Here is a 12,849-nt window from a genome sequence, read left to right as displayed (position 1 = left end):
CTTAGTTTTCTATGTAAATGTGTCTCTGACCTAGGTACTGGTGTACTTAGGGACATATAAAAGAATAAAAAAATATTTCCTTTTAATCTTTCAACAAAGACACATGAGCACTAGTGCCTGACACTACCTGGTGCTAGAAATAGAACAGTGAACAAATAAAACAAAAGCCCCATTCTCAGTGCACTTATATTCTTTTTTAAAAAATATTTTTATTGATTTTAGAGAGATAGGAAGGGAGAGGAAGAGGGAGATAGAAACATCAATGATGAGAGAGAATCATGGATCAGCTGCCTCCTGCATGCCCCCCACTGGGGATCGAGCTGCAACCTGGGCATGTGTCCTGACTGGGAATTGAACTGTGAGCTGCTGATTCATGGGTTGACACTCAACCACTGAACCATACCAGCTGGATGACTTATATTCTAATGATTTTTGAGATTCATATGTTATCATTGAGTTCAAAGTCATTAAATTTTGTTTTTTTCCCCCTCCGTGTATCTGCAATCTACCCCTTTCATTTATCTATTGTCTTCAGACTGTTCTCATCAATATTATTGACATTTGTGTTTACCTAAGCTAGTGCCTTACTAGATATTTTTATATCCAATTTTATAGGGACATAAAAGATTAATCTTTTTTTTAAATGTATTTTTATTGATTTCAGAAAAGAAGAGAAAGGGAGAGAGAGATAGAAACATCAATGATAAGAGAGACTCATAGATCAACTGCCTCATGCACACCCACCACTGGGGATCAAGCCTGCAAGCCGGGCATGTGCCCTAACCTGGAATTGAACCGTGACCTCCTATGTTAACCCAAATGTTTTTATGAGGTCTAGGTAAATGAATCCGGAAAGATTATACTAAAGCAAGCAATCATGGTTAATTCAGCTTGCTGTCAAAGTGATTAGAGGCATAACAAATGGAATTCTCACTCTTACCTGCTTCATTGGTGCGGATCATTCGAGATGGAGTGCTTGGATCTCCAGTCCCAATTGGATTGGTGGCAACCACTCTAAATTCATATTCCACCCAGGGGTTCAAGTCCACCGCCATGGCTGACTCCATGTCCCCTGTTATGATTTCTGGGACTATGGAGAGACAGAGGTTTCATGTCATTAGGAGATTTCATGTCATTAGGAGGACTGGAAAATGGTCACAACTAGCAATCAAGGGTACCACACGCACTGACAGGATCTGCAGGCTGATGCCTACTTCCTCATCACACATGGCCATGGTGTTACCTCTGGTCTCATTAGTCAAATCAAAATCAATCTTCAGGAAGTAAGCACTTGTTGTAGTTATTTAGAATTCTTTCCACCTCATCGTTATACATGAATTGCCATACTATAACTTGCCATTATCTGTACTAAAAATCATTGTGTCAATCCCTCAGCCCCAGAGAAGACACCCAGTGATATAATTTAAGCAAACAGCTCTTCAATTTCCAGGGAAACTTCTTGAGCAGTTTGTCTCTTCCAGTTCTGGCAAACATGCTTAGCTACTTGGCAGTTCCAAGCAGCAGATTAACAACACACCTTTCCAATTTAAAAACTCCAGTTTGTAGGAGCTAAGGGGAACCTCTGAACTCTTCTTGGAGTGACTTTTGTACTAAATTTTGATTTTATTCAAGTATAAGATTGTTTGTCAATATAGTTACCACACAGTAAAATTTCTTACATCATATGTATGCTCTATTTGAGACTGCCTTTCTTGTTCACACATCTCTGCTGTCTAGGAAATATTTCTGGAAGAACATTTGTTACAGGGGTGAAAATGGGGAAAGAAAAGGATCACCCTTAGGATTTGCAAAGAACCCCTGGATTTGTATCCCGTCCTGGGTTTCTGTGTAATCATGGATGGGAGGGGCTGGGGAGCTCTTGATTTGATGACTCAGTGCAGTTTTCGCTATGACAAGGTGGAATTAAATGCATTTGGATTTTTCCTGAAAATCTCTTTTGAAATGCATCAGGAGAATTTTACCAAATAATCAGCTCTGTGAAAGGTGAAGGCCGGAGTATAGACAGTGTGGTTTGCCTGACAGATTTCACAGCCCTTGCACTGCTGATTTTTTAAAACAGGGAAATGAAGACCTGGAAAAAAGTCTGTCACCTCTGCACTGGCAACTGAACAATATATATCCCTGGAGTCAAAGAGATGGGGGGAGTGGGGAGCGGGGCGAGGAAGAGCCACTGTTCAGTCCATAGCTTGCTGAACTGCTGAGCTGTGCCTGCCAAACATAAAGGTGGGAAGGAGAGATCCCCAGACACTCAGACTTCCCCAACCCCTAACCTACCCTGTATTGCCAATACTTGCCTTGGGTCCACAAGGACTCACCTCACTGTTTCATGTATTTCAGTTTATGTCAGTCTCATCAAGCAACTCTAGACCTCTAGGTCATCTCTCATCTTTTTTACTGGAATCCCCATAGAATTCTGCTCATTTGCTTTTCTGTCCCAGTTTCCATCTTTCTTTAGTCTTTGAAAATTCTTTTAGTTTGACCGTTGGAATTCATAACCTATCATTAGCAAAATTCCCTGTGTATTCATTCTTTCCTCTGAACATTCTTCCAACTGTTTAATAGGATCCCGAATCCCCTCTATGGACACTTACTGCTTCTCTAGGGGTGGCCATCTTAAGTTACCGTCACGAAGAATAACCAGTCCATCTCAGTTGTGTCTCTCTCTCCTCCCTACCACCAACCAAATGTCTCTAATAGATTTTTTTCCATCATCGTAACAAGCATGCAGGTGTCTTTCCCACCAAACCAAACCCAGACAAACAAAATTCTCTCAAAATTTCTTATCCTTCCAGCCTTCACTCAGTTTCTATGCTTCTTTTATAGCAAAACTTCTTGAGAGTTGTTTGTGCTATTACTTGCTGTCACTGATTAGTTTTCTTCCATTCTCTCTTGAGCCCACTCCAATAAGTCTCTTATTCCTTGCATTTCATCTTAACTGATTCTGTCCAAATTACCAATGGTCTCTGCTACTAAAACCCTATGGTAAGATTTCTCTTCCTCATTTTCCTTGACCTAGCATCATCCCTTGACACAGTTGATAATTCTGTTTGAAATATTTTGCAAAATTTAACTTTTGTTTTTCTCCTACCTGACATCTTTATCTGTCTCAGTTGCTGGGCTCTTTTCCTCTTCCAGATGCATTTCAGTTCTAGAAGCTCTTTCCCATTTCCTTACTCCATGGTGATCTAACCCACTCTCAGGGTTTTAAATACCCTCTGTATGCTGATGCCTCTAAAATTTTCAGCAATGAACCTCCTCCCTAAACTCTAGGCCACTGATGGCGAACCTTTTGAGCTCAGCGTGTCAGCATTTTGAAAAACCCTAACTTTGGTGCCGTGTCACATATAGAAATTTTTTGATATTTGCAACCATAGTAAAACAAAGACTTATATTTTTGATATTTATTTTATATATTTAAATGCCATTTAACAAAGAAAAATCAACCAAAAAAATGAGTTCGCGTGTCACCTCTGACACGCGTGTCATAGGTTTGCCATCACTGCTCTAGACTGATATGTCCAATGGGTTATTAGATATTTCTACTTGGATAAGGCTTTCAACCTGAAGTTCCCCTACTTACTTCTGGAGTATTTCTTATTTAGTATATGATGATTGCATTCTTATAGATTTTGTAGCCAAAATATTGGAGTTGTCCTGAATTCCTTTCTTTTCCCCCTGTCCCACTCCTTCCATAAGCAAATTATGACATTTCTGACTGTGAAATATATATTGATTTTTCCATTTCCTTTTGCAGCAAAACTCCTTAAAAGAGTTGCCCATATTAACTTCTCTTCCATTATCTCTTGCATCCATTTTTGTGAGACTTGAGTCTTTACTATTGTACTAAAACTGCTGTCGTAGCCCTAACCGGTTTGGCTCAGTGGATAGAGCATCGTCCTGCGGACTGAAGGACCCCAGGTTCGATTCCGGTCAAGGGCATGTACCTTGGTTGCGGGCACATCCCCAGTGGGGAGTGTGCAGGAGGCAGCTGATCGATGTTTCTCTCTCATCGATGTTTCTAACTCTCTATCCCTCTCCCTTCCTCTCTGTAAAAAATCAATCAATAAAGTATATTTAAAAAATAAAAAAATAAAAAAAAAATAAAACTGCTGTCGTCAAAGTCACCAATGATCTCCATGGTCAATCCTCAGTCCTCATATTGATAGGTCATCAGCATTTGACATAGTTGATTACATTCCCCTCCTTGATATACTTCATTCTTTTGTCTTTCAGTATATCACATGGTCTTGGTTTTCCTTTTAACTAAATTGTTGCTTTCCCTCTGTATTCTTTGGTTGGTTGTTCTTCTCCACAAATTCTTATTATTGAAATGCTCTAGCCTTCCATTTTATAATCTATTTTAAATTTATATCCTTGGAGATACCATGCAGGCTCATGATTTTAAATGTAATTTATATGCCAATAATTTCCCAATTTTTATCTTTATTTTAAGTCTCTCCCTTAAAATCCAGGCTCATTTATACAGGGTGGGCCAAAAGTAAGTTTACAGTTGTTCATATGGAAATATAATTAACAAATAATAATAATACAAGAATAAACTCTGTGTTGTATATACTCATAACTATAAACCTACTTTTGCCCCACCCTGTACAATTACCTACTTGATATCCTTAGAGCTCCCATCTCCAAATATAGTCACAATGGGAGGTTAGGGCTTCAACATTTGAATATTTGCGGGGTGGTGGAACTCAATACAGACCATAGCAGGCAGGTTGAAATTTGTTTATTCATATATTTTTAAATAATTTTTAAAACTTTTCAATTATAGTTGACATACAATATTATATTAGTTTCAGGTGTACAGCATAGTAGTTAGACACTTATATAACTTATGAAGTGATCACTCTGATAAGTGTAGTACCGATCTGACACCATACATATTCATTACAATATTATTGACTATATATCCTAAGTTCTACTTTACATCCTTGTGATTGTTTTTATTACTGACAATTTGTACATCTTAATCCCTTCCCCTTTTTCACCTATTCCCCTAACCCTCCATTCCATCTGGCAACCATCAAAATGTTCTCTGTATTTACGAGTTTATCTCTGTTTTATTTGATCATTTATTTTTTATTTTTATATTCTGCATATAGTTGAAATCACATGATATTTGTCTTTCTCGGTCTGACTTATTTCACTTAGCATAATGCCCTCTAGGTACATCCATGTAGTAACAAATGGCAAGATTTAATTCCTTTTTTGGTTGAGTAATATTCGATTATATATATGTACCACATCTTCTTTATCCACTCGTCTATTGATAGACACAGGTTGCTTTCATATCTTGGCTATTGTAAATAGTGATGCAATAAACATAGGGGTGCATTTTTTTAAATTAGCATTTTAAGGTTTCTTAAAATAAATACTCAGAAGTGGAATTACTGAGTGATATGGTAGTTCTATTTTTTATTTTTTGAGGATCCCCCATACCATACTGTTTTCCACAGTGGCTGCACTAATTTGCAATCCCAACAGTGCATGAGGGCTCCCTTTTCTTCACAGCCAGGTTGAAATTTAAAATAGAGTGTTTGGGATAAGCCTCACTGAGAAGGTACACTTGAATAAACTTTTGAAGGAAGTATAGGTTTAGCTATGCCAATATCTGGGGGAAACATCCCAGGTTGAAGAAGTAAATAGTGCAAAGGCATTAGAAGCAGTATATGCAGGAACATAAGATCAGTGAGTCAGGAACAGAGTGAGTTTTAGGGCTACCACAGTACTTTGGATTCTCTTTACAATACTATCTTTATTTTTTCCATTCATTAAGTTCTTTAATACTATATAATTTCCTTGTTTATTAGTTCTCTCTTTATTGTTTGTCCTCACCCATGAGAATACAATCTTCACAAGGATAGGTATTTTTTGTTTTGTTTTGTTCACTCATATATCCTAAGTGCCTAGAATACTAGCTGAAAGCTGCTTGATAAATTTTTATTGAATTCAGAATAAAAGGGGAGTTCAAATAGTTGTGATAAAAATTGGAACAGTTTCTGTTTTAATTTTGATATAATTATTCAGGCTGTATGTTTAAAAGGAACTTTAATTTAAAATATAAAAATATCCTTCCTCCCAAAGCTACATATATTTATATTTTCTTACCATATAGATTTTAAAGTTTCCTTCCCTTTTCCCACATCTTTTCCACCATCCTTAATTCTAATCTCTCTTTAAAAAGGAAAACAAAAATAAGATTTAGAAATCCAAAATTCATTGCTACTTGTAAGGGCTACAAAAAGCATGAGTTGAAGTTATTAATATTTTTGATGAAATAATGTGCAATATAAAATTAATTAGAAACAAACTTTTAAGTAAAAATTAGGATTTTTGTTTTCAAAAGCAATATTGTGGAGATTAAAGAAAATGGAGAATGTACACCAAAGTAGGTATTTTTAAAGCCTGGCAGGTATCTATAATAATAAAAGGGTAATATGCTAATTAGAACGGATGTCCGTCCGGACAAAGCCGGGCCAGAGGGAAGCCAGCCCGGGTCCCGGGTGCCAGAGGGAAGCTGGTGCTGGCACCAGGGGAAGGAAGGCCTACTCTTGCACGAATTTCATGCATCAGGCCTCTAGTTATATTATAAAGATGTTCTTTCTGGAACAATGGGGATAAGACTATTTCAAAGAAAACATTCTGCTTCATAGACAACACACAGCAACTAAAGACAGTGGAGGATCCCATATTGATTCAGGGAGAAATCTGTCAAAAAGCCTTCTAGTGAAATAATTTCATCCAAGACTTTCATTAAATAATTATATGAAAACTAAATAAGCCTGTCTGGTTGACAAATGTAATCAACCAATCAATCAGTGGAAAACATCCAAGGACAGAAGATGTATCCACTGATAGAAGAACAGTAAATAACATGTTTGAATTAACAATGACAAATCAATTCTATGATTATAAGTGATTTGTTATTTCTAAACAGATATAGTTAAAAACTAGGTCAGCTGATACTGTTCAGTAATATGAAGAAGGAAGTTAGGTTTCCAAATCAAAAGCAATTTGTTTAACCAGGATAAGGGTCTGCAAGTGAAATTATTTTTTATCATTGTTTTCATACTCTCTTCAAAATGAGTAAATTAGTCCCATTCCCAGTCACCTGATGTGAGTCTGATTTGGGGGTAGGCAGTATTAATAAGTTAATTCCAGATGTGCTCAGCTAGAAGGTCCAGGTGCAACTCATTACTTCATTTGTCAAAAATGAAGAACTCACTATTCTTTGTATTCATGTTGATGTATGAAGGAATCTTAAGTGCTTTTTAAATACTAGCTTATGAATTGCATTAACTTTATCAGAGAGTTCAAACCCATTTTTTTCCTAATAGATATTTATGCCTTAGAGCTTATCTCTACTGAAATTGTTTTAGATGAGGGAGCGACTATTAAAACAAAAGGCCCACTGCTGATGTGGCTCTAGAGGGATTTCTTTCCCTGTCAGGAGCATGAAAGAAGTTGTGTCAGACTGTGCTAGGAGCTGGTAAAAGCAGACTACATTTAAAACAGCTGTTTTAGAGCACACAAGCATTGAGGACTGATCTTTGGCAGGTTTGCCTGGAGGATGTCATGCCTCTACCAGTAGCTCCAAGAGATGCTGAGTTTTAGAAAAACGAGAGGCCTCATTAGGTTAAGAGACATCCTGCTAGAGCCCTATTACTATCAAGGGCAAATAAAATCAATCATTTATAGAAATATATTTCTGAAAAAATGTCTCTTTTCTTATATATTGCAATCACTGATTTTTTAATAAGTACTTGCTGAACAGAATTTTAAAAACTCCCAACTTAAAATGTTTCCAGCATCCAAATTATATTTGAAAGATAAAGATGTAACTTTATAGTAAGGACTTCTAAAACAAATAACCCCCAAACTAACATTTAGTTCAAATGCCTGAGCTTCCCCTAACATACAATTTCATTTGTCCATAACCAAGAAATAACAGTATCTAGGAAACTATGGGTGTAGTAGGAGGAAGAATAGATGTCCGGGATTGGCATACCATGAGTTAAGGTCAGAGGGACCAGAACATGGGCATATGATGAGCAAGTAAATGTGTACTGCAACGTACCCACAAGAAAACATCCTCAAGTAGTAAGTTGTATGGGCAGGGAGACAAGAGTGGGCAGGGAGCATAGCAGCAGGCAGGAGAATGGATTTGTTGAGTGCATTCATAACACCAAATCTGAAGGTGAATCCATTTCCTGGCTGCAGAACAAAAGACTTGGGCTGTCACCCTGAGGATAATTTGGGAGCACTGGGGCAGAGGTTGTAAGAATTCTTGTGTAAACCTGTTCATGTGGCTCGAATTTGTGTTCTTTTCAGAGTTATCTACCAAACTTAGAGATTCCCCCAATTTCTTGGATCTGCAGAGGCATCACAGGGTTAAAATGAAGCTAGAAATGAGGCCAATACCCACAATTATGTATATTACAAAATAAATATATGTACATGTATAGTACACAATAATGACGATCAAACTGAATTCTATAAATTAATATAGACACCTAATATCAAGAAAAACTTGAATTATATTTTGCAGGTAAATATATTTTCTCCCCCTGCAAATTGTAAATTTTTACACAAACGTAAGTTTTTCTCAAATTTAATTTATTTAAGCAACAAAATGGAACACATCACTCCTGCAACATTCCAGTTAATTGAGTTTTATGGTTACTGCACTCAAATACTTTATTAATTTTATATTTTACTTCTAAACAGGCAAATCGATTTTATATTTAGGCAGTAAAACAAAATCACAAATCCCTACTCAGAAGGGACAACTGCATCTGAAGATTAGATTGTATAGACCAGTGGTTCTCAACCTGTGGGTCGCAACCCCTTTGGGGGTCAAACGACCCTTTCACAGGGGTCGCCTAAGACCATCAGAAAACACATATATAATTACATATTGTTTTTGTGATTAATCACTATGCTTTAATTATGTTCAATTTGTAACAATGAAAATACATCCTGCATATCAGATATTTACATTATGATTCATAATAGTAGCAAAATTACAGTTATGAAGTAGCAACGAAAATAATTTTATGGTTGGGGGTCACCACAATATGAGGAACTGTATTAAAGGGTCGCGGCATTAGGAAGGTTGAGAACCACTGGTATAGACACTGTATACTTTTCAAATGCCAATATGTTAAATAAGTTCCTAATAACTATCAGGAGAGTACGATGCTACATAGCTTTATAAATAGAAACATTTGGAGAGATAGTGGAAGTTCAGTTGTAACATAGGATGGAAACCATCTGGGAAGAAATGATTTCTGAAATAATTAAGATATAATGCAAATATTTTAGAAGCAGGCATTAAAATTCTGCATTCTTTTAAATAATGTAATTTGATGTTAGATTTTCTTTTTGTGTGTGATTATAAAGAGGTAGCAAGGAACTGGAGTAGTAATCAGTGGTGGTGACTTGAATCTTTACAATAAAATTTTATGGAATTTTATAGGACTTACACTAAAAGTAGCATACAAAAACTGGTGAAATAGGAATATAGTCTGTAGTTTAGTTAATAGCATTGCACCAGTGCCAGCTTTCTGATTTGATAATAGTGCTATTGTTATGTTATCCTGGGGGGACTCTGAGGGCTGTGTCCACAGGAAATCTGTGTTATTTTTGCAATTTTTATGTGAGTCTTAAGTTATTTCAATAAGTAAACAAACAAACAAATATAAATGATGTGGTTCCTCCCTGGGAATTGAGGAGAGAAAAAAAGCAAGGCAGATTTATTAAAAGAAGCAAACAATGGTTAATCTATAATAATAAAAGGGTAACATGCAAACCGGCAGTCGGACATCCCTCTTGCAATCCAGGACCACTGGCTCCTAATTGCTCGCCTGTCTGCTGGCCTGATCCCTTAACTGCCCTCCCTTTGCCAGCCTGATCACCCCTAACTGCCTCTGCCTTGGCCCCGCCACCATGGCTTTGTCCAGAAGGACATCCTCTCTAATTAGCATATTACCCTTTTATTAGTATAGATATGGCAAAATAGCTCATGATGGGAAGCTGCTCTGATTACATCTGATATTGCCTTCGAACCTCTTACCTGTTTTCACTGTTTGCCAGCCCAGGGAGAATGGGCTGCGAGCCTGCAGGTTGTAGGAGGAGATCGGGCTGTGGTTGTCAGCTGCTGGACTCCAGGAGAGTGTGGCTGTGTTTTCGGTAATCTCTTCAACGATCACTATCCCTGGTGGGCCTGGGGGACCTACAGACAAAAGAGAATGGATAAAGTTGAGTACAAGTTGTGATAAAGAGCCATGAGAAATTGTATTTCCATGAAGATTTAATAAACCTATGTAATTGTCTTTAATGGAATACATATTTAGTAATAAAAATTGGAAGTAAACAGTGATGGGATGCAAGCTGGTTTTTATGATTTCTGGGGATAAAATAATCATAGATTAGATTTTTTTCTAGCACTGTGTGCTTAGAGGCAACTACCAATTACCATTATATTTTATAGGAAAAGAAAAAAATAGAAACAAACACAAGAATGTCGATATCAACTCTGGCTGTTGAAATCAATCACAGCTTATAGAGGCAGCAACAGGAAGTGATAGGCAATGCTATCAGGCACAAAAACTATCCCGTTATTACTAATAAAGTATGGGTGCATAGGCCTACTTTTCATGCTCAGGAAACCTAAAATGTACAAATATTTGAATGTGACTATCAAGTAGCCTAAGCTTTTACAGGGGAAATATGAAAGTTCAGAGCAAGAAAGAGCAAATACTAGAAATGAGGTATAAAAAAATCGTGGGAAGTTAAAAGGATGGTGTGATTATATTATTATTATTATTATATTATTCATTGTATGAGTCAGAGAAGGTTATTTCACTTTTGATTATGAAAAATTAATACAGAATAATGATGATTAATCTATATACATGTATGTAGATTCTAGCTTGAAGAAACAACCATGATCTGATATGAGAAGAAATATACCTTTGCATTATAACTTCTAAAATAGTGATTTCTAAAATAGCATTTAAAATATGTACTTACATTTTATTGGTTAAAAAGTAATTGGTTTTCTTATTGACCTTTTTCTATTTCCTAACATGGTCAATTCAAGCTGTAAGGATACTTTTATTTTCAATTAAGAAAAACCTCACACTTAAGTACTTTATTTTCTGAATTAGTCCTTAGGTAGGAAGTTGATGTTTGGATTTGGTGATTATGAAGCCTAAACAGTAAGGGCTGAATTGGACTGTAAGTAGCTAAGAAATGGGATGCTAAAGAGATGCAGGTGGTTAGAAAAGACCTCTTGGTAGAGAATTTTAAATTTAAAAGCCTCATTGGGCAAATGACATTTTTAGGAAATGAGAAATTAACTTTTTAAATTATCACCTGAGGATATTTTTCCATTGATTTTTAAAGAGAGTGGAAGAGAGAAATATCAGTGTGAGAGAAACAGATAGATTGGTTGCTTCCTGCATGTGCCCTGACCAGGGCACAGGCCGGGGAGAAGCCTGCAACTGAGGTACTCATGCCTTTAATTGGAATCAAACCAGGGACCCTTCGGTCCACAGGCTGACGCTCTCTGCACTGAGCTAAACAGGCTAGGAAGAAATTACCATTTTTTTTATCAAGACTGAGAAGAACCAGCACCAGATAGCAGAGACCAACGATTTAGAAGACAGGGACTATTCTATCAGGAAGGTGACAAAATATTAGGATTGTGCGCAAAAGTATTGAAAATAATCATGAGAAGTGACAGTTTTTCCCTCTAAGAGAAATGAAGAAAGAAACAAAGATATATAGAGAAAGTTTTGGGCAGCTGAGAGAGCTCATTTGGGAAGGTTTTTATATTTTTTCAATAAAGAATAAGTAAAGGTAACTGGGTGATAATGGGACTGAGAGCTAGAGAAGAATGGGAAATGTCTGGGATAAGTACATGATAAAAGAGGAAAGACATGAATATAAATGTTTTGGAAAAGTATTGGAGTTCAAATTTGGTTCAATAGCACCATTTTGAGGTAGAACCGACTGAATAAGCAAGGTTAGGCTGGAAAGCCAGGACTAGGGACAGATAAAATAGGTAATTGGGTCCATTTAAGGTTAGGAGTTTGTAAATTTGTTATGACTTACTATCAAAGATGCCAACGTATGAATGACCATGGCATCAAGGTAAACTAGGGAGTCAAGTAAAGACAGAATGGTGCTGATAGGCTAAAATAAAAAAAGGAGTAAAGGAAACCAGGTATTATGAGGGGAAATTATAAAAATTGAAACTTGTATTGCGAGAACAAAAATTGCACAATTTGTTGGATACTTTTAAATATCCAACTGTGTTTATCTAGAATGAAGTGGAGAGTATGATTACCAGGGCTGAAAAGGTCAAGGACTTATGGAAGAGTATGTTGGACGTGTCACTCATATGAATGTTCAAAGTATTAAAATAATGGCTACAGATAAAATAAGGAAAATAAATGAGATCCAGGTGTTGAAGAAGTCTAACAAGTTATTAGACTGTGGTGACAGGGATATGGGGGAGACACTATAATGATGATAATATAATGATAAGACTATTAACTGTAATAACAATACTAACAGCTACCATATCAAGGCACTGCATTAAGTATTTTACAAACATTAATTGGTTCATGTATTTCTATGTTACTGGAGTGGGCCTTACTATCCCTATTTCATAGGGAATGTAATAGAATCTAAAAGAGATTGTTTAGTCAATAAATGATAAATAAATCACTTAGTCAATAACCTTATTGTATGTCAGGTATTATGCTAGGCAGTGGGTGTCAGAGAGTCCATTCTAATGAG

General features: G+C 36.5%; 1 protein-coding gene across 1 annotated transcript in view; it reads right to left on the bottom strand.

The window, feature by feature from the left end:
- The window catches only part of CNTN5 (contactin 5), a 1,092,962-nt gene that overhangs the window by 66,273 nt on the left and 1,013,840 nt on the right, over positions 1 to 12,849 (bottom strand). Inside the window, exons 17-18 of the mRNA XM_005872208.2 lie at positions 10,115 to 10,273; positions 941 to 1,090 (exon numbers count right to left, since the gene is read on the bottom strand). Of these exons, the coding sequence (XP_005872270.1) occupies positions 941 to 1,090; positions 10,115 to 10,273 (309 nt within the window). The remainder of the gene's footprint in view (positions 1 to 940; positions 1,091 to 10,114; positions 10,274 to 12,849) is intronic.

Source organism: Myotis brandtii, unplaced genomic scaffold (assembly GCF_000412655.1).
Source record: "Myotis brandtii unplaced genomic scaffold, ASM41265v1 scaffold37, whole genome shotgun sequence".
NCBI lineage: Eukaryota > Metazoa > Chordata > Mammalia > Chiroptera > Vespertilionidae > Myotis > Myotis brandtii.
The sequence above is the reverse complement of the archived record's forward strand: the minus strand, read 5'-3'. Positions and strand labels throughout refer to the sequence as shown.